This window comes from Onychostoma macrolepis, chromosome 15 (assembly GCF_012432095.1).
Source record: "Onychostoma macrolepis isolate SWU-2019 chromosome 15, ASM1243209v1, whole genome shotgun sequence".
In the NCBI taxonomy this organism is placed as follows: Eukaryota; Metazoa; Chordata; class Actinopteri; order Cypriniformes; family Cyprinidae; genus Onychostoma; species Onychostoma macrolepis.
This window is the reverse complement of record NC_081169.1, coordinates 15,619,277-15,645,606: the sequence shown is the minus strand read 5'-3', so window position 1 is coordinate 15,645,606 and position 26,330 is coordinate 15,619,277. Positions and strand designations below refer to the sequence as shown.

Sequence of the window (26,330 nt, the reverse complement as noted above, 5' to 3'; positions counted from 1 at the left end):
CAGTGTTCATAAAATGTTCAGAAATCAGTGAACTTCACAACAAGTGGCTAGTGTTGGGCATTGTTTGAATTTTATCCATTCATATTCTGATTCTGCTTATTGATTTAAATTCTTATTGATTCCCAGTTTAGATTCCAAAGTTTTCATTTAACCTACTTTTTGATCATTTGTTTGCAAAAAAAAAAAAAAAAAAGCATTTATGTGCAGTGTTTTGACAATAAAATAATGTTCAGATTCATATACTTCCCTGACCAGTTTTTAGCAGCAATTTATCAGTAGGCCTAAGTTTATATATAGCCTATATATATATATATATATTAGTAAAGTGAGGGCAGCGATTTTTGACAGATATATTAGCCTACCATTTGCATTGCCATAGTTCAACTACAAAAATCTAACTATAGTTAATATAATGAAACTATGGTAAATTTGTGGTTACTGAAGTTTTACTACAAATAGCATACGGTTACTATAGTGAGATAATAGTAAATTTGTGGATACTGTGATTTTACTGCAAATTCCATAGTTATGGTTACTATAGTAGAAACATGGTTAATTTTCCAAAGGGCTTTAAAGAGTTAACACATGCCTTTTTAGAGCGCTTTTAGCTGTGCAGTAGCGCGGACGTTTACATTAGTTTAGTGGGGAAGATCCCGAGGTTGCCAGATTTGCGCAAAAAAAAAAAAAATCAGCCAAATGTCCATTCAAAGCTAGGCGGAAAACTGCAGGCTTAGAAATACTGTAACACTTGGCAACACAGGAAAGTCCTGGCAGATCGCAGGCTGGATTTTCGCAGAAAAAAAGGGTTCAGTGAATCTGAAAATGCACACACTGTAAAAACTGCTAAATATAACGACTTTCTACTTGGGGACCTTGATATAAATGTAGTTGAGTAAAAAGTACAATATTTGTCTTTCAAATGTAGTGAAGTTAAAGTCGCAAGTTTCCAGAAAAAATAATACTCAAGTAAAGTACAGATACTCAAAAAGTGTACTTAAGTACAATACTCAAGTAAATTTACTTCGTTACTGTCCACCTCTGCCCTCCTACTCTCTGAACGGAGCACCCCGATCTCTCCTTGCAGCGTCGTGGCACCGTTTCCAGCACAGCATCATAGGTGTAGAACAGATGATGTCTCAAACCCCCTCCCCTATTCAAAGAGGGACGCTCCACCTTTACATGAATCGCTTCCTTTACGCCTCTTTCAAACAACCTCTCTTCTCTATGCAGAATTCTCACCTCATGGTCGTGAAAATTGTGTTTCTTTTGTTGTAGATGCAAGAAGACTGCCGAATCCTGTCCAGAAGAATTTGCACGTCTATGCTGAGCCATGCGTCGATAAAGTGGCTGTTTTGTTTCTACTATGTATAAATCCTCACTCCTCACTACACTTAACAGCATATACAACATTACTTCTTTGATGTTTGGGAATCCGGTCCTTAGGATGGACCAAACGTTGTCTCAAAGTAGTCATTGGTTTGAAATACACAGGAATCTTATACTTCAGAAAATCCTTCTGAACTTCTTAGATAATGAATAACCACATGATTTTTTCGGAAATTATGTCTCCTTTGTTCTAACTGTTTTACCTCCCTTTTCCGTTTTGTATGAGTTTTGATAAATGTCCAATTTGGGTAACCACATTTCTTTAATGCTTGTTTGATGTGATTATTCTCTTGTTCTTTGGCCTCTAGAAACGTGGGTATACTCTTCCACTCGATGTTGCAAGGTGCGAATCACACCCAGTTTTTGTTCTAATGGGTGGTCTGAATCAAACAGAAGATACTGGTCCATATGTGGGTTTATGTTAGGGTGACCATACGTGCCATTTTTCCCGGACGCGTCCTGGCCAGGATTTCTATATTGCTTTGATTCAAAGTACCTCGAGAGCGATTCGAAAACATAAGGAACCGATTTCATACACCGATACACTGCACATGCAAACAAAGCCAAATCCTACATATTTTAGGCAATACAGAAATCCTGGCCAGGATGCGTCAAGGAAAAATGGCACGTATGGTCACCCTAGTTTACAGTACACTTCCACTTGTAATCTCCTATCTTCACCCACTCTTATAGCACAATTCAAGAAAGGAAGAAAAGGAAGTTTGTTGTCCAACATCTCTTTGGTGAACTTGATATTTACAGTATATCCACTGAATTAATGTGCTCAGAGAAGAAATCAATCTCCCTTCTCTTAATCTTCACCATTGTATCGTCCACATATCTGAGCCAGAGTTACTTCCTGTTTTTACAACTGATGAAGGTGTTTGGATAGACACTGAAATGTCTTGTTAAGCTTTTTATAGTCCAGTGATTTTAATAAAAATTAAATTTTTGGAATGTTTTAACATCTGGATGGTTTAGGGATGAATCTACACAGTTTAATACATGCTTTTATTTGAGCGTCAAATAATGGTGCAAATACCAGTAATTTGACGAGCGCAAACGTTAGTAAATCTCGTTGCATAATTCATTTGAATAGTCTCCTCCAATAAATTTTTCGTCTGAAAGGGAAACTCCTTCAAATGCATATTCAGTAAGGTCAGGCACAAAAATAACTGTGTCCACACCTTTTCAGTGCTAATTTATCACTGCGCATCTTTAGTAAATCATACTATTTTAACGCCAAAAGACGGTTTGCGCTGGTGCAAGCTGTTAGTAAAACTGGCCCTTAGTGCCAAATCCTTTTGATGTATTCTGGCAGAATATACAATATGTACAGTGAGTGATAATGTATGGATATGTTTATAATCTTTTTAGCTTTTCTGCTAAGAATAATAGTTCATAATAACATCGAATGTGTACATAACAATAAGTGCTAAATCACTGGGGTTGATTCTAGCAGAAAAAAATATAAAAATAATATGTAGTCATTATTGCTAAATGATTTTATTATTTAACTTAATTTTACACATACATATACAGTGGGGCAAAAACGTATTTAGTCAGCCACCAATTGTGCAAGTTCTCCCACTTAATAAGATGAGAGAGGCCTGTAATTTTCATCATAGGTATACCTCAACTATGAGAGACAAAATGAGAAAAAAACATCCAGAAAATCACATTGTAGGATTTTAAAAGAATTTATTTGCAAATTATGGTGGAAAATAAGTATTTGGTCAATAACAAAATTTCATCTCAATACTTTGTTATATACCCTTTGTTGGCAATGACAGAGGTCAAACGTTTTCTGTAAGTCTTCACAAGGTTTTCACACACTGTTGCTGGTATTTTGGCCCATTCCTCCATGCAGATCTCCTCTAGAGCAGTAATGTTTTGGGGCTGTCGCTGGGCAACACGGACTTTCAACTCCCTCCAAAGATTTTCGATGGGGTTGAGATCTGGAGACTGGCTAGGCCACTCCAGGACCTTGAAATGCTTCACGAAGCCACTCCTTCGCTGTTCGGGCGGTGTGTTTGGGATCATTGTCATGCTGAAAGACCCAGCCACGTTTCATCTTCAATGCCCTTGCTGATGGAAGGAGGTTTTCACTCAAAATCTCACGATACATGGCCCCATTCATTCCTTCGTTTACACGGATCAGTCGTCCTGGTCCCTTTGCAGAAAAACAGCCCCAAAGCATGATGTTACCACCCCCATGCTTCACAGTAGGTATGGTGTTCTTTGGATGCAACTCAGCATTCTTTCTCCTCCAAACACGACAAGTTGAGTTTTTACCAAAAAGTTCTATTTTGGTTTCATCTGACCATATGATCATCCAAATGCTCTCTAGCAAACTTCAGACGGGCCGGACATGTACTGGCTTAAGCAGGGGGACACGTCTGGCACTGCAGGATTTGAGTCCCTGGCGGTGCAGTGTGTTACTGATGGTAGCCTTTGTTACTTTGGTCCCAGCTCTCTGCAGGTCATTCACTAGGTCCCCCGTGTGGTTCTGGGATTTTTGCTCACAGTTCTTGTGATCATTTTGACCTCACGGGGTGAGATCTTGCGTGGAGCCCCAGATCGAGGGAGATTATCAGTGGTCTTGTATGTCTTTCTAATAATTGCTCCCACAGTTGATTTCTTCACACCAAGCTGCTTACCTATTGCAGATTCAGTCTTCCCAGCCTGGTGCAGGTCTACAATTTTGTTTCTGGTGTCCTTTGACAGCTCTTTGGTCTTGGCCATGGTGGAGTTTGGAGTTGGACTGTTTGAGGTTGTGGACAGGTGTCTTTTATACTGATAACGAGTTCAAACAGATGCCATTAATACAGGTAACGAGTGGAGGACAGAGGAGCCTCTTAAAGAAGAAGTTACAGGTCTGTGAGAGCCAGAAATCTTGCTTGTTTGTGAGTGACCAAATACTTATTTTACCGAGGAATTTACCAATTAATTCTTTAAAAATCCTACAATGTGATTTTTTGGATTTTTTTTCTCATTTTGTCTCTCATAGTTGAGGTATACCTATGATGAAAATTACAGGCCTCTCTCATCTTTTTAAGTGGGAGAACTTGCACAATTGGTGGCTGACTAAATAATTTTTTGCCCCACTGTATTTTGTATGCTACTTATTACACCGCTACTGCTATAAAAAAAATACAATATTACCATAAATAAATTATATTAAATAAATACATGTATATGAAAATTAGTTTTACATTTTGTTTTATTTCGAAATATATTATATAGAAATATATTAAATATAAATATAGAAACATATTTAATATTTTCTTATGACTTTTCTGCTAAGAATAATAGTTTATTATAACATGGAATGTGTACTGTACATAACAACCAGCCTAGCAACAAAACAAACACTGGAGCTAAAATAATTAATATAAAATTAATATCTGCAATCGCATAGCTATATATCTATCTTTAACTGAGGACATCTGACCTGCAAGCATCTATCTAAAGTTTTCTTCAAATTTCTATTTTAATCTCACCATATAAAGCAGTCATGGCACAAACATATACTACATAACGCTTGATCAATCAGAGGCAAGTATTTCAGAGAGCTGTGTAATAATCAAAGAAACCTGGCTAAAATGGCAGCCTGAGCAGAGCTAATTGATAATTTCAGAGTAATAGAATATAATTTCAGACCCATTTATCCTTATTACAGATCGTCCGAAGCAAGACCAGACATGCAGAGCGAATCAAGCAAACCCTCAATCATTCAAGGTAGGGAGCGGCCACTGGCATCGCTTGCATCTAATGAACTCGATAAAGCATGTGCCAGAGATCAGCCACTGCTTCATGTTTTTCACAGCTGAAAAATAAAAGATTGATCTTTTAGCACTTTCACTGAAATAAATCCCCCAATTGTGTAATTAGCACAGGCGTGGATAAGGAGGTCTCAAATACTTTACATAATTATAAAACAGGGGAGTTGTAAATCATCTGCTTATTGCCTGAGGGACACATACAAACATTTTTTTTTCTGGGAAAAACTAATGTAGCCCATGCTTATCTGCACATCGGGGTAACGGCAGGAACTTTCAGCGAGTGCTATCAGCTCAATACATTTGTCAACAGGGAGTAATCAAGGCCGCAGAGGAAGTAAGACTGCAATCAAGCTGACAGAAACTAATCAATATGCAACAAGGCTTAAGACAAGTGGCGCAAAGTTAGGGAGAGTTTACCACCAAACAGAATTACTATTTTTAGCAAATATCTCAATATGGCCATTGGATCTGTGCTGCAGTAGAACATGCTGGATTGAAATGCATAATGGCCGCCAAATAGTACAGTATTGCTTACAAGCTTTCATTACCTCTTAAATAGCATGGCATTAAATGTACAAGCTGCAAATATCAGGACAATTTACAGTCTTTCTGATCACGTACTGTTACAGTGCTTCTTTCATTACACACTCTATCGACTGCTGAGCTTTACATCCATCCAAACACAGAAGCAGAAACCATGAGAAGTCCTCAACGCCTGAATAATGATTTGTGTGTATTGACAAGCAGAATGCGAACGTTGGCTTCCATAAGTCAGTGCAAACCACTTTGCTCAGACCTCAAGGATCCATGTGTTGTGAACCTGATCGCTCTTAATGTGTTTGAGGGTCGTTCCACCATGTCACTGCATTGGAGGAGCGCAAGAGGGTGGAAACTGGATGCAGATGAGTTGAACTGGATATTCATGAGCTAAGCTGGTGGTAAATGAGGTCAGCAAATAGGATGAATGGTTACAGGGAAAAATTGATAAAATAACTAATTTTAAAATGTACCTTTTCCAACCAAATTTGACACGACAGATAGAACAATAGATAGAATGATCAATAGACAGGATGATAGATAGATAGGCAGAACATTATAACAATAGACAGAATGACATCATCTGAATAAATAAGCTTTCCATTGATGCATGGTTTGTTAGGATAGGACAATATTTGGCTGAGATGCAACTATTTGAAAATCTGGAATTTGAGAGTGCAACAAAATCAAAATATTGAGAAAATCACCTTTAAAGTTGTCCAAATGAAGTCTTTAGCAATGCATATTACTAATCAAAAATTAAGTTACTAGGAAAGTTACAAAATATCTTCATGGAACATGATCTTTACTTACAGTTTTTCACAATCCTTTTTGCACTAATAACAGAACTTTCATGTCATTTTTCAAAACTCAAGACACTTAACCATTTTTCCAAATGCTTGGATACAATACACATGAGCCAAAGATCTTTTGTTCATTGAACTAAAATCACCAGTTCAAAATGACACAACTTAACATCAAAGTATTACTAATTCAAAATGCAACTCCCACATTACATCTGAATTGAGTGTTTATTTATTTCATTACAATAATCTAACTATCAATTGATACAACTACTCAAAATGCTATGTAACTGTTACATTACTCTTGAAGCATAGTTTTTTATTTTTTTTTATGGAAAATTATGAACAGCATTACATGTTTAGATTATGAAAGTGAAACAACAGAGGACTGAGTATGTTCAGGTGTGATCAGTTTCAAGATGCCTGTTGTTGGGATAAAAAAATATATATCATATATATCTATATCATAGTTATCAGTATTTGTTTTTCCTACAATACGTAAATGTCTAGAGGGTGATAAAGCTGGAAGCTGATGAAAACCATTCATATTTTTGGATGAAGCAGGCTTTAACCTGGCCAAGAGATGGAGGAGAAGTTGAGAGCCCAGTGGTTGAGAGCGGCCCGTAACGATGTTTGCGGGGGCCCCACAGCAAAATCAGTGCAAAGGGCCCACAATTCCTAGCGATGAACGCAATATGCAAAGTTTTGAACATTGGACAGCCTGTGTTACAAATAATGACTGTTTTGAGTTTTGTGTCTAGAGTTTTGAAAAATGACACAAAGGTTCTATTATTAGTGTAAAAATGATTGTAAAAAACTGTAATATCCTAATGATTTTTGACATAAAAGAAAAATCAATAATTTTGACCCATACAAAGTATTGTTGGCTATTGCAACAAATATACCTGTGCTACTTATGACTGATTTTGTGATCCAGGGTCACATATAGAACAACAGAGATAGAAAAATTTAACAATAAATAGAACGAACAATAGAAAGAATGATAGATCAAATGATAGAACGATAGATAGATATACAGAAGGATAGAATAATAGAACAGTAAACAGAATGATAGAACGATAGATAGATTGATAGAACAATAGATAGATAGAACGACAGATAGATAGAACAATAGAACGAAAGATAGGTAGATAGATAGATAGATGGATAGATGGATAGATATAGATATAGGACAGCAATCCAACACATGCTTACGGGGCAGATGATGTGCAGCACCGTATTCATAGCAAACACAGATAATATGGTAATAATGAATGAATGAACACATGAACGATGAGCCCGTCAGCAGCTGGACCACCCTGCTTGTAAAATGTGTGCCTGTATGTACGACTCTGCTCTGATCCCTGCTTGAAGCACTGCGGTGATGACATGTCTGACAGGGCGCATCGGGACCGTGTGGCAGGGAAATTAAACACGAAGAACAAAACAAACAGAAGACAGAGAGAGAGAGACAGACAGAGTAAGAGAGTGGCAGCTGACGACGGGCCATAATATGTGGAGAGGCAGCCCATGCGGAGGCCTGATGAGCATCAGCGCAGATCTCCCATTCACACAACCTTCAAATGACATCAGAGCCCCCCAGCATCTGATGCAGCTGAGCTGATGTGATTTATTTAATCCAGCCGAGTAGTTTGGAACTAAGGAGAACAAATCACTTTGATGGAATTCATGATGGAGACGTATGAGAGAGACAGACCAGGGTTGTTTCACACAGCTGCTGAAGCTCACAGCATGTGTAACTGTGTTGTATTAAGAGAGTTACTATATTAAGGATTTCCTTTGATAACGGCCATAAATTATACAAAGTGTTATCAGGAGTTGGCTATTGAGAATTATTACAAACTTCATCATAATGAAATCTAATAATAGAAGGAGTAAGAGGGTCATATTTACATTCGAATGGTAATTAATCTACGTAGAATAGAAGCCAAATCCCAAAGGGCAACTATAAGCTTCTTAAATGGTCTGGATTCAGTCAGATTTACTGAATAGAAAGAGCTTTCTGTGTGCCTGTCACAGCATGCGTAAGCGCTAAATACGTCTTTTTCTCAAAGAACGGGTGAGTAGTTTAGCCCATTTATTATGCTGCTTCCTAAAAACAGAAAACTGATCAAATGTATACCTTGGACACAATGAAAAAAATGAAATAAATTGCTCTGGATTAAAATCATCTGTCAAACCACATAAATGTAAATGTTACAAATGCCTAACTGTAAAATATTGTGTTGATAAATTAGCTTACAGAGCATTTTCAGTGTATTTTCCAGAGTTCAGCACTCCTACACATGACAAAAATAGCCAGTGCTTATGCGGGCAGTGTGAATGTTGAGACCTGCTAACATGGCTGTCAAAATAAATATGTGCAAACTTACTGTACGATGTGAAACAGGCCTGGTATCAAAGCAAAATGGCCACCACAAACATAAATCTTCTTCTTAAAGGAACAGCTCACCCTTAAAATGATCATTTGCATTTGTCACAAACTCAAATTACTTTCTTCTGCACATTCAAAAGATGATATATTGAATATGTTACAGCTCCATTAAATGAAAGTCAAAAACATTTAGGAACATTTAAAGTAATGCATGGTCACATGAACCTATAAGATTAAGTTGATGTTTTAAGTTCATGTCAATGTTTTGGATCCCATTGGCTTTTATGATACAGACAAAACCAGTTGAAACTTTCTCCAAAATATCTTCTTTTGTGTCCTATAAAAGAAAGAAAGTCACTCAGGTCTTCAGTAAAAAAAAAAATCACAGATGCTTGTTTAGGAAATCTATTCTGTCCTATGGTATCTCTCCATAAATATCAACTGATAGAGCTGTATTTATGTCCACTCTCGCTAATAGGACAGATGGGAAGGGTTCTCGACACGGCGTATCAAAACAACACAGAGGCACTGCTGGCGGTGCTCCACGATAAATGGAAAGTCTTTTTGGTGATTGCGCGATCACGGCTAATTCAGACGGTGCCATTATCCGAATTGAGCGATTGTTTCTTGATTATTCATGACCTTCTCCTTTACGAGGCCCTTCCCTGCAGCTGGTTTGCTGAATTAATGTTTCAAGGAGCACATGGTCTATCTCATAAGCCCTTATCAGCTAAATCTGGTAAAGATAGATTTGAAAGGAAGGAATTCATTTGTCCCTTGAGGCCCATGCACATCTCCTTGCAATCCATTTAATGATGGCCAAATGGCGAGCATAATTGCTCATTAGTCTCTCATGCGGGCCACCTTACATGTGCATCAAAAGTGAGTAGGACACATACAAGCACACATACACAAAACACCAGCGAGCGAGCTGCGAGAGAAAGAGGCTGTTTCCTGATGGAAAGAGTGGAGGAAGCTAATGCTGCAGAACAGCTGATTAGGCCTCTTTACCAGGTCAGCTGTACATCTCTCCCCTCGGCCCAGGGCTGGACGCAGAGCTGAATTATAGGGGGTAAACAGTGTAGACGGCTTGTGCTGATGGGTGTAGACGGCCTTGGTGAGCTGCCCTGGTCTGGTCTGTCTTTCTTCATTTCCTCTCTATCAGCTCCTGTGAGGAGATCTGACTATGAGGAGACCCCGGCAGGCTTACCACTGACCCTGCATAATTCTCTCTCTCTCTCTCTCTCTCACACACACACACACACATACACACACACACACACAATATATACACACAGCATATAAAAGGCTAGTCAGCACTCTCTGTGGAAAGGACACTCCAAAATGAGGCTGTTTTATGCAGCGGGAGATCACAGCACATGAATAAATGAAGAATGGCAGATGGTCACACAGACACACACACACATCCATTCACCAACAAACGTTTGTTTTATATTATGCTAGGTATTTTGCTTGCTAGGTATTGTTTTTTAATTGAGCTAATTGTATTTTATCGCATAACCTTAAACCTTACCTTTACATAAACCATTTTTCTTTTTTTAGAATCTAATGAAGATATTTAGTCCTTTTGCCAAGCCGATTTCATTACAGGCTGCTGGGAGGTAACAAAAAGTTGTACAATTCTTGTAGGGACATTTGGTCTCTGCAAACAAAGTAAATCCTGAAGGTGCAGTCAGATTTGTGATGAAAATCCAGTAATTTTCATAGGAATCCAAGCAATGGACTCTTTTTACAAGACTGTAATGACATGTTTCAACAGTCATCAGCATCGTAGTCTCACGTAGCCAGATCTTCAGACTAATGGCAGAAGGTCTGGGAACCTAGGCCACTTTGAATGGCCATATGACTGATACTGTAGGTAAAGTAACCAATCACGTTTCGTTTTGTGCCGTGTCATGTTTAGGGGCGTGGAAGTGTCGCCACAATAACAGACCAGTGTATAAAACTCATGAACATATTTTAAAGATTCTATGCCACGAACTTTACATATTTCACATCCTTTTGAAAATTCAGTGTTTATTTAATTCTGGTGAGCTGTCGTAGACACAGTTGTAGTTGTAGACACAATTACTTTTTTCTTCTATGAGGGGTTTGGCATCACGACATCTTTGTTTCCAGATGGAACGTTGAATGTGACACACACATCTCCCGGAAATCCTGTATAATTCAAACAATCCGATGACGACTTCGAAACTCTTGAAGTGTTTCCAATTTTGTGTGCCATATGCATCAGACGTTCAGCCAACGGTCCGTGGGCGTGAGGCTGAGATTATCAGTATCGTAAGTCCTCCATAGATATTTATATTTATTTATTTTTTTAAATGTATGTACATTTATAACACTATACTTTGTATTATATTACCTTTGCATCAAATCACAAAAAACTAGTGTAGCCACATAAAAACCTATGTGTAGCCTGATTCCTGAAATGAATAACTTATGAAATAAAACTTTTTTAGCACATACATCAATTTCATATGGCGTGAATGGTGTATTCCGAGTCACAAACTAATAATTCTTATGAGTCGGTTCCTTGCATGAATCCAAAACATAAAACTATGTGTAGCTCAAATCACGAAACAAATAACAGTTCAAAAAGATGAGTTACTGGTTTAAATCAGTCTAAAACACTACCCCTGTTTAATTTACAGCTTTAGCAGAGAGAGAATTTCTTTCATGTATCAGCAAAATGAATATTTGATCTAAAACACACCGAAATGCATTAGAATCAAGAGCTTGTGAATTATATTCAAACTGAATAGGGAATTCTTTATCAACCTGACCTACATGTAATACAGTATCTCACAGAAGTGAGTACACCCCTCACATTTTTGTAACTATGTTATTATATCTTTTCATGTGACAACACTGAAGAAATGACACTTTGCTACAATGTAAAGTAGTGAGTGCACAGCTTGTATAACAGTGTAAATTTGCTGTCCCCTCAAAATAACTCAACACACAGCCATTAATGTCTAAACCGCTGGCCACAAAAGTGAGTACACCCCTAAGTGAAAATGTCCAAATTGGGCCCAAAGTGTCCATATTTTGTGTGGCCACCATTATTTTCCAGCACTGCCTTAACCCTATTGGGCATGGAGTTCACCAGAGCTTCATAGGTTGCCACTGGAGTCCTCTTCCACTCCTCCATGACGACATCACCTTGCGCTCCTCCACCTTCCGTTTGAGGATGCCCCACAGATGCTCAATAGGGTTTAGGTCTGGAGACATGCTTGGCCAGTCCATCACCTTTACCCTCAGCTTCTTTAGCAAGGCAGTGGTCGTCTTGGAGGTGTGTTTGGAGTCGTTATCATGTTGGAATACTGCCCTGAGGCCCAGTCTCCGAAGGGAGGGGATCATGCTCTGCTTCAGTATGTCACAGTACATGTTGGCATTCATGGTTCCCTCAATGAACTGTAGCTCCCCAGTGCCGGCAGCACTCATGCAGCCCCAGACCATGACACTCCCACCACCATGCTTGACTGTAGGCAAGACACACTTGTCTTTGTACTCCTCACCTGGTTGCCGCCACACAAGCTTGACACCATCTGAACCAAATAAGTTTATCTTGGTCTCATCAGACCACAGGACATGGTTCCAGTAATCCATGTCCTTAGTCTGCTTGTCTTCAAGAAACTGTTTGCAGGCTTTCTTGTGCATCATCTTTAGAAGAGGCTTCCTTCTGGGATGACAGCCATACAGACCAATTTGATGCAGTGTGCAGCGTATGGTCTGAGCACTGACAGGCTGACCCCCACCCCTTCAACCTCTGCAGCAATGCTGGCAGCACTCATACGTCTATTTCCCAAACACAACCTCTGGATATGACGCTAAGCATGTGCACTCAACTTTGTTGGTCGACCATGGCGAGGCCTGTTCTGAGTGTAACCTGTCCTGTTAAACCGCTGTATGGTCTTGGCCACCGTGCTGCAGCTCAGTTTCGACATTAATGGCTGTGTGTTGAGTTATTTTGAGGGGACAGCAAATTTACACTGTTATACAAGCTGTACACTCACTACTTTACATTGTAGCAAAGTGTCATTTCTTCAGTGTTGTCACATGAAAAGATATAATAAAATATTTACAAAAGTGTGAGGGGTGTACTCACTTCTGTGAGATACTGAACATGTGTACACATATTATATTATGCATACAATCATTATTAGACATCCCTGTATTAGCTCACTCTAAGATAACAAACACCTTGGTAAACACCACAAAACAAGGTTTAATGTCAGTGGTAACTAACATATCAGTTTGGTGACAAGATGCATGCTACTTTTCTTTCTGTCCCCTACCAGCAACTTGAAATGATTAAAAAACAAATTACACAGGCGAGTGGCATGGCAGCCCATTCATCAGTGTCATGTGAGGCTGGGCCTCGTGGGGCTGCTGAGAAGGCTTCGAGAGCGACCAGTAATGACAAAACCCCTCCATGCTCCATAGAAATACAGCTGCTAGGTGATGCTGACCAGCTCTTTATTCAGTCTACTTATGCAAAGGCATCCAAAAATGGTCTTGTTCATTTCCTTCCTGTCTCTCTCTACTGCCTTGTCTCAGGTCCCTCCTGAGCCTGGCTCACAGCCGGTTACCATGTGTCCTCTGCTTTACCTCTAAACACCCACCAATGTTTGCTCTCCGTGAGTATGACTTCAATAGCCTTTTTAATAATGGCTCCTGCTGTTTACAAACCGTGAAGAAACCTTCCCTTTCTGCACTTATCTTTGAAAAAAAAAGTCACCTCTGTAATTCTTTCCTGCTGGTTAATGCTCCAAAATTTAAACGGTGGAACAAATAATAGAAAGAAAAACTGGTCTTGTTAATTACCGACAAAGAGTTCAGTGTTCGAAAGAGCTATATTTTTGTCCGTAACTCAAAGTTAAAGCTGCAGTAAGCAACTTCTATTTTCGAATGACATGCAAAAATATCCCTACTACCTCTCAGGTAGCACTGAAATTGGCGTCCTTAGAAATATCACTCGTTTCTGTGACAGTACTAGACTTATACAGTAAACTGCTCTGTAAAAGAGGAAAAATTACTCTTGCAAGCATCAGTCAATCAGAAAACTTGAAGACAGATTTCTGCCAATGGTGTATGTTTGTAGGCGGAGCTATTTGTTGAATAATAAAAGAAAGAGGAATGTTTAGGTAATTATCACTTACAACAGCTTTAACATGACAGGTAGCAGAATATTTTTGTGTAGGCTACATGACACGCTCTTGTTTTTAATAAAAGCTAGATGGAGCATAACATAAGCAGTTTCCAGACGTAAAGGAATTTTTAAAGGAATAGTTTTCCCTTTCTGCCATCATTTATTCACCTTCATGTCAATCCAAAACTGTAGAGCTTCTACTTTCTCCTGCAGAACACACACAAAAAGATATATTGGAGATTGTTTCAATTGTTTTTGTCCATACAGTTAAAGCCAGTGGGGTCCAAAACAACACTGGTCCCCACTGACTTTCATTGTACAGACAAATTTTTTTTGAATTGTCATATTTGGATGAACAATCCCTTTAACTTGACATGCTTCTCAAAAACACAGCACTCAAGGTACAAAATGCTAACAGCGAGATGCATCACAGCTGTGAAAAAAACATCTGTTTAGAGTATGTCTACCTTAAAAAAACAAGAATGTAGCCAGTGCTAATGACCCTGACTTCTCATGTTAATACACTCTGTCAAAACCAGGCTATACTTGAAGTACAGGATTGTAAGTCCAGAGCATAAAAAATGACAACATTTTCCTATGTAATCGTATCCTTCATAATTCTCATTAAGGCAGAAAAAACCCAAGAACAAAATTTCTTTCTTTGTAATGCTTGTGGTTAATATGCAATTAATCTAAACCTGGGGTTCCTAATGTCTTCTTATTAAGGAAGTCTATAATTACACCCGTGAACCGAGTCTGAGGGACCTTCATCAATTTTTCTCATCACATGCTCTACTTGGGATCAGCAACACATGTGATGAGGGCACGCAATCTGTGCCATGTGTTTCAACAGATGTGTCAAGACCGCGTCGATGCATGTGTGAAAAACAATGTTTTCTGAGAACTTTTGCAGATATGCCAAAGTGAACTTTCTGATCTGCAGAGATTGTTCAATAAAAGCAGATCTCAGGCACGCTGGTCTCGCTGGCATACCTCTTCCATTTAAACGCAGCACGAAGGCCGACTCCCTAGGTGACAGTCAAACACAGATGAAAACGTTCTTCACTCGGCAAAGCATTATTGCTTGCACAAATCACAAAACAACAATCCCTTTACTGCTCACCTGTACAGCAGTCACCACCAGAGAGAATACATCTAGTAATTAGAGCAAAATGGCTTTGCTCCTTTCCTTTCATTATTGCAATTAACCTACTGAACCCGATCTCTAATGGAGGGGGGAAGGATGTTGTATCAAATTACAGGGACGTTTCATAGCAGCGGTAGCTCTTCTCTTCCTGCGTGATAATGAGGACGAGATTGGAATTGACATGTAATGTCTGAAAAGTGAAGTTTCTGAAAAGAGCAAGCCGGAAACTGGGTTACACTTTATTTTGATAGTCCACTTTAGACATTCTAATAACTATAAGTAACTTTGTAACTACATGTCAACTAATTCTCATTAATTTGCAACTACATGTCTACTAACTTTCATTAGGGTAGGTTTAGGGTTAGTTGAATAAGTCGACATATATTTGCAAAGTTTCTCATAGTCGGTATGTTGTGGACCCATCAAAATAAAGTGTTAGAAGTTATTATGCAGACAGTCTACTAATACTCTAATGACTGCTGGTTAACATAGAGTTGCAAAGTTACTTACTGTTAGTAGAATGTCTAGAGTGGACTATCGAAATAAAGTGTTACTGGAAACTGTACTGGATGTAGATGGAGATAACATCAAAGACTCAAATGAAAAAAAATGGGGCTCTCTAGAACATGTTGGTAGTTTTTTTTTTTTAATTACATGTACTTTTTCTAATTAAATTGTAGCTAAAGATGCTAAATAATAGCATTGTTGTCAGATTGTATTGCTGATTTATGAAATATATTATTGAAAGAAACCGATTCGGAGATTTTAATCATTCTCTGTCCAAGTACATAGACCTACACTCTTAAAAATAAAGGTGCTTCACGATGCCATAGAAGAACCTTTTTGTCTAAATGGTTCCATAAAGAGCCTTTAACATCTGAAGGACCTGTTTCACCTTCTTTTTTTGTTTCACAAAAGGTTCTTTGTGGTGAAAGAAGGTCCTTCATATTATAAAAAAGGTAAGAAAGAGATGGTTCTACAACATGCATAATTAAATTTTTTGCATTAATGTGATAGCATTGCTGCCAGATTTTCTAATTGACAAAATATATTACTGAAACATACTCATCACAGTTTTAAAGATTTTCGTTTTTCTCTATTCAAGTCCAAGTCTGATGCACACTAGAAGTTATTTTAGCTTCATTGTAGCTTAAAGATCTTTGCACACTCAGTCTGAAATTCCCATCCGAAATGTTCACACGTTAAAAAATAAATATGAGCACATGTTGTGCCAATCACGTTTACACACTGCCTCTGAAACGTTCGTCCATCATAAAAAATTCAGATCAGGTTCGATTTTCTGCGTTTTCACATCCGTAGCATTTTGATAGGGGATGACAAACACGAAAAAAACGCATACGAAAATTTCAGACTCAGTGTGCAAGGACCTTAAGATGATAAATGACAGCACTGTTGCAATATTTATTGCTGACTGATGAAATATATAACTGAAACATACATTTAACCAACAGATTTAAAGACTTTGGCCATTCCCTATCAGACAGGATCGATACTTGAATCCCTAATATCTACAAAAAATAGATGCTTGGAGTTGCCAAGATGACATCCATATACCAAAATATATACATATATATATATATACATGAAAGCAAAGCACATTGCACATGATAAATAACTGCACAAGAAAAGTGCACTTTGGGAAAAGGTTTGTATATATGCTGTCACAACTAATGACTGATTCCTCAAAATGATTCACAAGCAGCAGGTGAGCGTGATTCACAAGCTTGTCTGGACACTGTGAAGTCCTGATTTACATTCGTTGCAAGAGAAACACTGTAGTTGCTGTAATGTACAGAAACAATATATCTGAGCCAAGATCCCACGGGGACTTGAATTATTCCCAAGACAGATGGATTCAGGTGAGATGACAGAGATGTAAAGTCATGTGTGGGTGTGATGTTTTGGCCTCGGCTCGATCAAAAATTGCCTTTGAAAAATGCCCCGCCCCCAGCACAGTCATAAATTGGACTCGCTTATCAGCAAACCCATTCCATCTCTTAAAGTGCCTAAGGTGTCCTCTACATCTAAAGAGGCCATCCATCCATCCATCCATCTGGTTCTTTTCTGAGCTTGTTCAAAAATGGCAAGACAGTTTTGCCTCCATCTTGGCAAAGCCTGCCATCATTTAGCCAGCTACTTTTCAGGTCAGAGGTTCCCAAAAATTTGTGTCTGCTGAACACCTATAGATGTGAAATATTTACTTGAAATAGCATCTGAGAATTAATATTGTTATAATGCAATGACACATCTGCATGTTCAGTTCTGAGGTCACATGGCTTGCAAGTAAACAGAAAAAATATTTAATCTTTTTTTAGTAAGTGCTTTATTTTGATTGTTTTTATTTTTTTAGATTCTCTATATATGTTGAGCTGCACAACGTAGTCAAACAATTATATTGTAATTATTTTGTCATATATGATTGATATTTAAACTGCAATGTGACAATTATGAAAACTATGTATATACATGTAAGTATATTTAAGCATATATCTAAGTATATTTATAAATTATATTGCAATTTCAGTTTTATTTTATTTAATTGTGTAGTCCCATTTCTTAATTTTAATTTAACATTTTAAGAAAAGCTAATAATCAATATATCTATATATCTAAAATAATATTTATTAATTACATTGCAATTTCAGTTTTATTTTAATTAATTGTGCAGCCCCATTTCTTAATTTTAATTTTACATTTGATGAAAAGCTAACAAACAATTTATCTATATATCTAAAAGTATATTTATTAGTGCTGTCAAACGATTAATCGTGATTAATCACATCCAAAATAAAAGTTTTGTTCATATAATATGTGTACACTGTGTATATTTACTATGTATATATAAATACACACACACATCCATGTACATATTTAAGAAAAATATGTTATGATTATATATTAAATATATTTATATATCACATAAATTATATGAATATAAATATAAACATGTAAATACATGTAAATATTTTCAAAATATATGCTGTATGTTTTGTATTTATACATACAATAATAAATATACATAGTACACTCACATATATTTTGTAAACAAAAACTTTTATTTTGGATGCAATTAATCGCGAATTAATCATTTGACAGCACTAATATTTCTTAATTAATTATATTGCAATTTCAGTTTTATTTTAATTAATTGTGCAATTTCATTTTTATTTTACATTTATTGAGAAGCTAGTAATTAAATAAACCTCCTGCATTTCCATCAGTAGTAAAATTTGACAACAATACCATATTTTACACTTTTTTTTCTCTCAGAATGGTCCACTTAATGTGTTTCCTCTAAGGTTGGTGCTTTTAACTGAAATTTGAGACTTTCATTATTGTTGTTGCCATATTTCTCAGTCTTCGGTACCGGTTGAACACACACCTTGCTGGTTTAAATGAGACTTTGCAACATGTCAGCTATAACCAAAGGTGCCCATATCACCATACAACGGGTTTCAGTAATTCCTCCATGTACCTGCAGCACCGCAGTGCTTCATTCCTCCCCAGAGCGTGGCCAGAGCAGAGGCTGTTGAGCTCTCTCTGAGTCATTTACTGATTACTGGCTTTCTGATGGATGAAGTGCGTTTTTGACAGGCCTTTTTCACACTGTGATAATGGCGTAATGAAACACCAGCGTGCAGATGGGAGGACGGTGTGGTGTTGGCGTGTTGGATGCATGAACGACGGCAACAAGAGAGACTAAATAAGTGAAGGAAAGCAGTGTGGGGAAATGAAGTGGCTTCTTTAAATTAGGTTGGAGTGTGTTGAAGTGTGGCGGTTTGTTCCATGCTGAGTGGCTGCTCTTAAAGCGCTCTGAACTTAAAGCCGTATCGGATGAAAAAGTTTCGAAAAATCCATCCTGGTTTGTTATTTCTAGCGCACATCAGTGTGAAACAGAAAGATTGAAAAGGAAACATCAAAGATACTGTTTAGGATCCTTGAATCAACTCCAGAAAAAAAAAATCAGTCCAAGTGCCACACCACTTTACGCTCGATTTCAGTGAGGTTTTAGCCTCATCATTAGCCATTTCCTCTCAGATTTTCAGGTACACTAATTATCGTTTATGTAATTTTACGCAATAAAAATCAAATCAACAATATTGTCTTAACTTCCAACTAAGAAGCCATATTTAAGCAGTTAACAAAATTGTCCCTCTCATATTAAAACGTAAAATAAAACGTAATTTGGGAGGAAAAATGAAACTCGACTTCTTGACTTTATATTTGACAGGCATGTGCTTAAAAAACAGAGCATCAGACTTAAATTCCCTCACCAAGGAAGTCAGGATGTAGGTGTAGTACACTGACAGCATCCCCAACTCTGAGGCCTGGAAGATAAAAGAGAAGAGAGAGCAACATTAAACACTTTTGACAACGCTAGGCTAATTTAAACAGCTACTTTAGACTGAATCCGCGCACGGCATTGCCGGCATTGAGAAGCAAAAGGCAAGGTTCACTGCTTTGCAAAACCTGTTCAGAGTTGGATGAAAGCTAACAAAAGACAGACAACATTCCCGTTCTGTCATTGCCATTCTATTTATCAATTCTCCACTGTCTCCAAGGAAACCAAGCAGCAAATATAATGTGTCAATCAAATGTCAGGGGTGAAAACACTTTCAACAATTATTTCTATGGAAACGGAGAGACAACTGAGTAGAAGGGACAGTTTAGAGTACAATAAATGCACGAGAGGGAAATAGATTGAGCGGTTGGGCGTGTTGGTCTTCTTTCTATAGCAGAGAAAAATGTTAAATAATTAATTAAAAATATATTGATCAGGAATAACCGGCAGTGAAATATAATCACATTTCCTAGAACAAAAAGAACAATGAAGTAACTTGGTAATTATTATAGGTCTCACAAATAATCTCTCCAAAACTGCTCTTGCAGATCTTTTCATTAACCTTGCAGCCATGATCAATAACCACAAGCCATACAGTGCATACACAGATTTATTTGTAGTTATTGTGCACTTCAGAATAGGATAGGAATCACAGTATTTGATTAAAATTTTAGCTTTTTTTTTTCTGGTTACTTTTATAATAATAATAATTAAATGTTATTTCCATCATCATCATCATCATCATTATTACTACTACAACTACTACACTGGCTTGATATCTCTGATTGTTGAGATACGTTTTGGATCATTTTGGGATGGTTAAAAGTTAAAAGTAGTTAAAAGACATTATACACTACCCTTCAAAATTTTGGAACAGTAAGATTTATTTTTTAAAATTAAAAATAATTATTTTTTTTTATTTAACAAGGAAGAATTAAATTGACCAAAAGTGACAGTAAATACATTTATAATGTTACAAAAGACAATTAAATTTAACTAAATTCTATTTAATTAAATTTATTTAATAAAAATTGTTCTTTTGAACTTTTTATTCATCAAAGAATCCTGAAAAATGTACACACACATACACACACACATACTGTATATACAAATATATACAAAAATATATACAACTAAATAACTAAATATCTATCTATCTATCTATATATATATATATATATATATATATATATATAGATAGATAGATATTTAGTTATTTAGTTGTATAGATTTTATATATATATATATATTTTTTATTTGTATAGATTTTTGTATATATAGTCACATCACATCATCAGCAAATCAGCATCTTAGAATGATTTCTGAAGGATCATGTGACACTGAAGACTGGAGTAATAATTGCTGCTTACTGTCATGGAAATAAATTACATTTTAAAATATATTAAAATTGAAAACAGATTATTTTCTTTTTTTTTTTTTTAAATAAATGCAGCCTTGGTGAGCATAAGAAATTGCTTTCCGTAACACTTTAGTATAGGGACCAATTCTCACTATTAATTAGTTTCTTATTGCATGCTGTATTATTAGCATATTGGCTGTTTATTAGTACTTATAAAGCACATATTCTGCATGACCATATTATACATCCCTAATCCTACCCAATTCCTAAACTTACCAAACTACCTTACTAACTATTATTAAGCAGCAAATTAGGAGTTTATTGAGGCAAAGTCGTAGTTAATGGTTTGTTAATAGCAATTGGACCTTAAAATAAAGTGTGACCTTTCTTTCAAGAACATTATTCTAAAAATCGTACAATTCCAAAACTTTTGAACAGTAGTATACGTGGCTTCCTTAAGGCTGATTAATTGACTAGTCATTCAGGCAACCCACTGAACAGTTTTTCTAGACTTTGAAATTAAGCATTGTGCTGATCTCCTCTTCAAAATGTGCCCTCTAAACTTTTTTTTGCTTTAACATTATTAATGGCACATCCCCACAGTTATGTTCCTTCCGGCCTGTGTGACATGTACAACTTATGTGGCAAAGCATAATTTGTAGATGCCTCGGATCTGCTGACGGTAGCGGAAGTACCAGGTCTGAACTTCCCAAACTCCCGGCTTTGTTCCTACATTTTAGAGCATAAGTCATGCTAACACAGCACTCCTAGACACCTGTTCTCTTGTGGTTGCATTACAGTTCAAAGCAGCATCTGTATTATTGCACTTATACACACCCAGACTCCCTGCCTAGCGTCCCGTAATGCCCATCTGAATTTCATTTGACCAGTGTCGTGTTAAAAAGAGAGAGAGAGGGAGAAAATGGACCACAGGAGCGGAGAGTTTTTCCAGGTTATGATAATTTTGTCCTTGCGTAAAGTATTTTATAATGAAAGATTTTCCCTGCAATTGCCCATGTAATTGAATCCTGTAACTCAAGCTGGTGTGTGAGCCGTGCTGTGAACATTGGCAAACAGCTCTAGCATGCTTGCCCTACACTCGCTCCTCACAACCTGAACGAGTGCCAACTTTCCACAGCTCTGCCGCATGCTTGCTCCATATAGATTCAGAGAGAGAGAGAGGAACAGAGAGACATGAAGGGAAGATGTGAGTGGATAAAACAGAGACAGCGAGACAGAAAGAGAGAGAAAGAGATGGGTTCAAGGGGGTATTAGAAACATAGTAAGGGTGACAAACTGACAAGGAACCCACTGTGAACCGTGCAACCCACCAGCGTAACAGTGGTGGTTCTTGTCCCTGTCTCCATAGCAACAAGAAAAGCCAAGGAAAGACCTGTGATGGTCATCATACACTTTGATTAAAGAGCAATGGTGTGAATAGGGAGGAAAAATAGAGGATAACCACTGGCTGAAATGTATAAAAAGAACAAGAAGAGAAGAGAAGAGAAGAGAAGAGAAGAGAAGAGAAGAGAAGAGAAGAGAAGAGAAGAGAAGAGAAGAGAAGAGAAGAGAAGAGAAGAGAAGAGAAGAGAAGAGAAGAGAAGAGAAGAGAAGAGAAGAGAAGACCATGAGCAGAAATGGGTTTGTGGTTATTATGAGATGTTAAGATGACAGCTGAATCGTTTTTCCTGAGCCAGTGTTATTTTAGCATAATTGACATCAAGTATTATAGTTTTCTTCATATTTTGAATCAGTTTTTTAAATATTTTCTGTTTATATATTTATATTTATATAAATTTTAAGTTTTAGTTTTTGTTAAACTAGGTTAAACTAAATTAAAATGAGAAATGTTGCCTTGGCAAATAGCTAAAATAAATAAATAATACATCATAATAAATAAATAAATATTAATAAATAATAATATTGAATAATAAATAACATATAAATAACATTCTTTTTTTTTCAGTTAATGTTTATTTTTAGGTTTTAAATTTAGTTTTAGTTAATTATAGTAACCCTGCCATGGGCACTATTTAGTTGAGATCACATTATCGAAATATTTTTTTGCAAAAAAAAAAAAGGTCCATTGTCTATTGTCAATAGAGATGCTTAAAACACATCTTACATAGAAGTCAAGTTCAAACCAAGCAGTTTCTGTTTGACACTGGTGAGAATTCATGCGACCAACTTGAACCCGTCGTGAAATCTTGCGTGGAAATCTTTTTCCCTCACACAAACTTCCTAATCACATGGATTCCTATTGAAATGACTAAATTTCAGCTTTGAAATTTCACAGAACAACAGTAAATGCGACTGCACTTTAAAAGCCTATAAGGGGCCATTCACACATAATGGGGTTTTGCATAAAAACAGTGACACACTAGGCAGTGGAGTGAAAAAAAAGGTCTTAGAGATGTGTTTTTAAGAAGTTGAGCTTCTTTTAACTTCAGTTCTGCATTTTTAGACTGACTTGTCATACGCAATTGAGTCTGCCCATTTTCTCTCCATCGATCACATTCACTCTCTTTTCACCAGTCTGCAATCAGCCTCTCCTGGAGAGCCATTAATTTCTCTTTCCTGAAAATAATGATTCATGTGTAATTATGGCTCGTACTTGCTGCAGAGGTGTGTGTATGCTCAGTCATTCATCTATACTGAATTATACAGTCATAAGGCCGCATCCATGTATGTTCATGTTCATTTGCATTGAATATGTCAGAAAGAAAGATTGACTTGCTACAGTTCATAAGAGTCAATCTTACAAATGAGAAGCAACAGGCTCTGACTGAGTTCAAGGGTAGGATGAATATCTAACTCTATTATATTTAACTCTTACACTTAAACACATGAACAAAAGGTCATGAGAATAATGCTACACTGAGAATCTAATGGAACACTTACTTATATAGTTTAATAGCATCATTAAATTCTTCCATCTTCATGAGAGATTGTTAATTTTATTCTGAGACTCAAGGTCATGGTCATTGACATTCAGATCTATCATGCAAATAGTAATAGCAAACTATTTTCAGCTTATAATTACGTAATGATAGCCTTTTACTCTTATATTTTTTGCAAAACTTTCAAACCCTGGATGTATGGAGATCCTATGTAAGCTTATTTCTGGCAATTATGTCTTTTTCTCTCACAATTATTATTTTTTTCCCTCAAATTTGCACGCTTCATAGGAAGCTTCAAATCGTATATTTATTAAAATTTATTATAAGTTAGAAACTCGTAAAAACAAATTTACGTCCTGCAATTATGACTTTTTTTCTCTCTGAATTTTGACTTAAGATTTCGCAATTGTTTTTTGTTTCCAACATACACACACACTATATATATATATAATAGAGATATACACTTATGCGAGAGAGTTTGCAAGAAAAAAAAAATAGAGAATTAGAAATTATGAGATAAAAAGTTGCAGTTACCTTTTTTTATCCATGGGATTTGCTGCTAGAACCATTTTACCAATCAGTATTTTTGTCTTGTTTTCAATTTAAAAAATACTGAACAACCCTAAACAAGACAAGTTTACTTGAGAAGAATTTCACAAAATATTGAAATGTGTTTTTTAGTGAAAATACATTCACTTTGAACTCACTGGAAAATAAAAATAAATGGTAATAACTAATTACATTGCACAAATTTGGTTTTAATAAATTGAATGCTTTTGATTGAATTAAACTGATCTTGTTTCATGGGTATTTAGACAAAAATAATGTTTTTTTTTGCACAACAGGCCGACTGTCAAGCTGAGACGTACCCTTTCCAAAATAATGTGAGACATGGTGGCGTTGGCATCCACTATAATGGTGGCAGTCTTGTCATCGCGGATCTCCTTGAGAAGGGGGGTGGGATCCTGGCTGTCATCCAGCATGCGAACGGAAAGGGTTTCCTTGGAGATGAGAAACTGTCGCAGTAACACCTCCAGGTTTAATAGGCCTGTTGAAAAGGGGCACACACAAAACACTTCAGCGTCCTGAATCATGTCACCTTTGCTCACAACAAGAAATAAATCCTCCCTCTCTTTTCACAGCAATTATAGTCCCTTTTAAGGGACTAGAGTCGATTTTCTGCGGATGTAAATGCTATTACATTTGACTGACAAATTTCAGCCAAATTATCTGCCAGTATTTTTTTATTGAATTCAACAATGATAACAAAGCTTTTTTTTGCTGTACTGTATGTCCACAACTAATTTAATTAGCGAAATCATAATCACCCAGTGTTTAATCTCGGTTCCTTTGGCAATTATGAGGCCCAGGAGAATACAGGACTTGCTAAATGCACAACACTGTATCACAACAGAACGTGACATCGGTTTATTATGATCTGACTCTTTAAATCTGAAAGGCTTTGGCTGCTGACTTCACACATAAAGCGACCGATGCCATTGCTCACAGCTGTCATCTCAATTTCCTGCCGAGTTACTCAGCGTATATTTGATTAACCATAAGCATTTGGTTTCTGTCTTTCTTTCTCATTGCACATCACATGCAATTTCACATTTAGTGCACTACATTAAACACGGCGCTATAGCATTGCAAGCTAACACATGCGCTGACTGTGCCAATCAAGTTGGACAGGAACTTCTGAGAACAGCAAAACATTGAGTTTTTACACCAGCTCTGCTAACTTTGCTAGGCGTAATGGACTTTAAATTAGGGAGGATTGGCTAAGCGGGCAAAATGTGAGGATACATGGAAGGTAAATGAGAAGATGAAAGAGTGTAGGGTTAAATTAGCACAGTGGGTAAGGTGTTAAAGAGAAGGTTGCAGCATTGGCAAGAGAAAAGCACAAAGCCGCTTCCCACACAGAGACTGTGATAAAGGCTTAGCCTCCATTCACTCTGAGCAGCCAGTCATTTCCTCAACTTTCCACTGGGCTTTTACAAAGCACCAACTTCATTTATCTTTAAAGTGCACACACAACATGGACATATGCTACAGCTGAAAATACACACATGCTTAAAAGCTCAGCGGAGCACAGTGCAAACATAGCAGAAGACTATTCGCACAGGTAAATAACAGAAGTATGTACACACGCACTCGGAGGACTGGATTTGACTATGCTACAATGCGTAAACAATTCCTCAAATCTGAGGTAAAGTCAGCTTTTTTGCTCACTTCTGCTAGACTTGTGCTCAACTGCCACCAACCTTGCTGAAGAAACAAACAAACGCAGGTTTGCTGGTCTAATGTAGTCTCTGGGCCAGGTTAGGCTGGTTTTAGACACACATCAACAAGCTAAACCAGCAGAACGCCTGCTTCCTAACTAACAGGGAAAATGTTCTGTAACGTTTCTTCCAGTAACGTTAATAGAATGTTAATTCGTTCACTTATTTGGTCTTTAATAATGTTCACAACACATTAGAA

The 26,330-nt window shown here is 37.0% G+C and overlaps 1 protein-coding gene across 14 annotated transcripts in view; it reads right to left on the bottom strand.

The window, feature by feature from the left end:
* Positions 1-26,330, bottom strand: part of grik4 (glutamate receptor, ionotropic, kainate 4) — a 371,474-nt gene that overhangs the window by 98,386 nt on the left and 246,758 nt on the right. For all 14 annotated transcript variants that reach the window (XR_009266034.1, XR_009266035.1, XM_058744470.1 and 11 more), the window contains 2 exons: positions 24,719-24,897; positions 19,522-19,575 (listed from right to left, as the gene is read on the bottom strand). Coding sequence is in view for 12 of the 14 variants with exons in the window: in XM_058744470.1 (XP_058600453.1) it covers positions 19,522-19,575; positions 24,719-24,897 (233 nt within the window). In the remaining 2 variants the exon portion in view is untranslated. The remainder of the gene's footprint in view (positions 1-19,521; positions 19,576-24,718; positions 24,898-26,330) is intronic.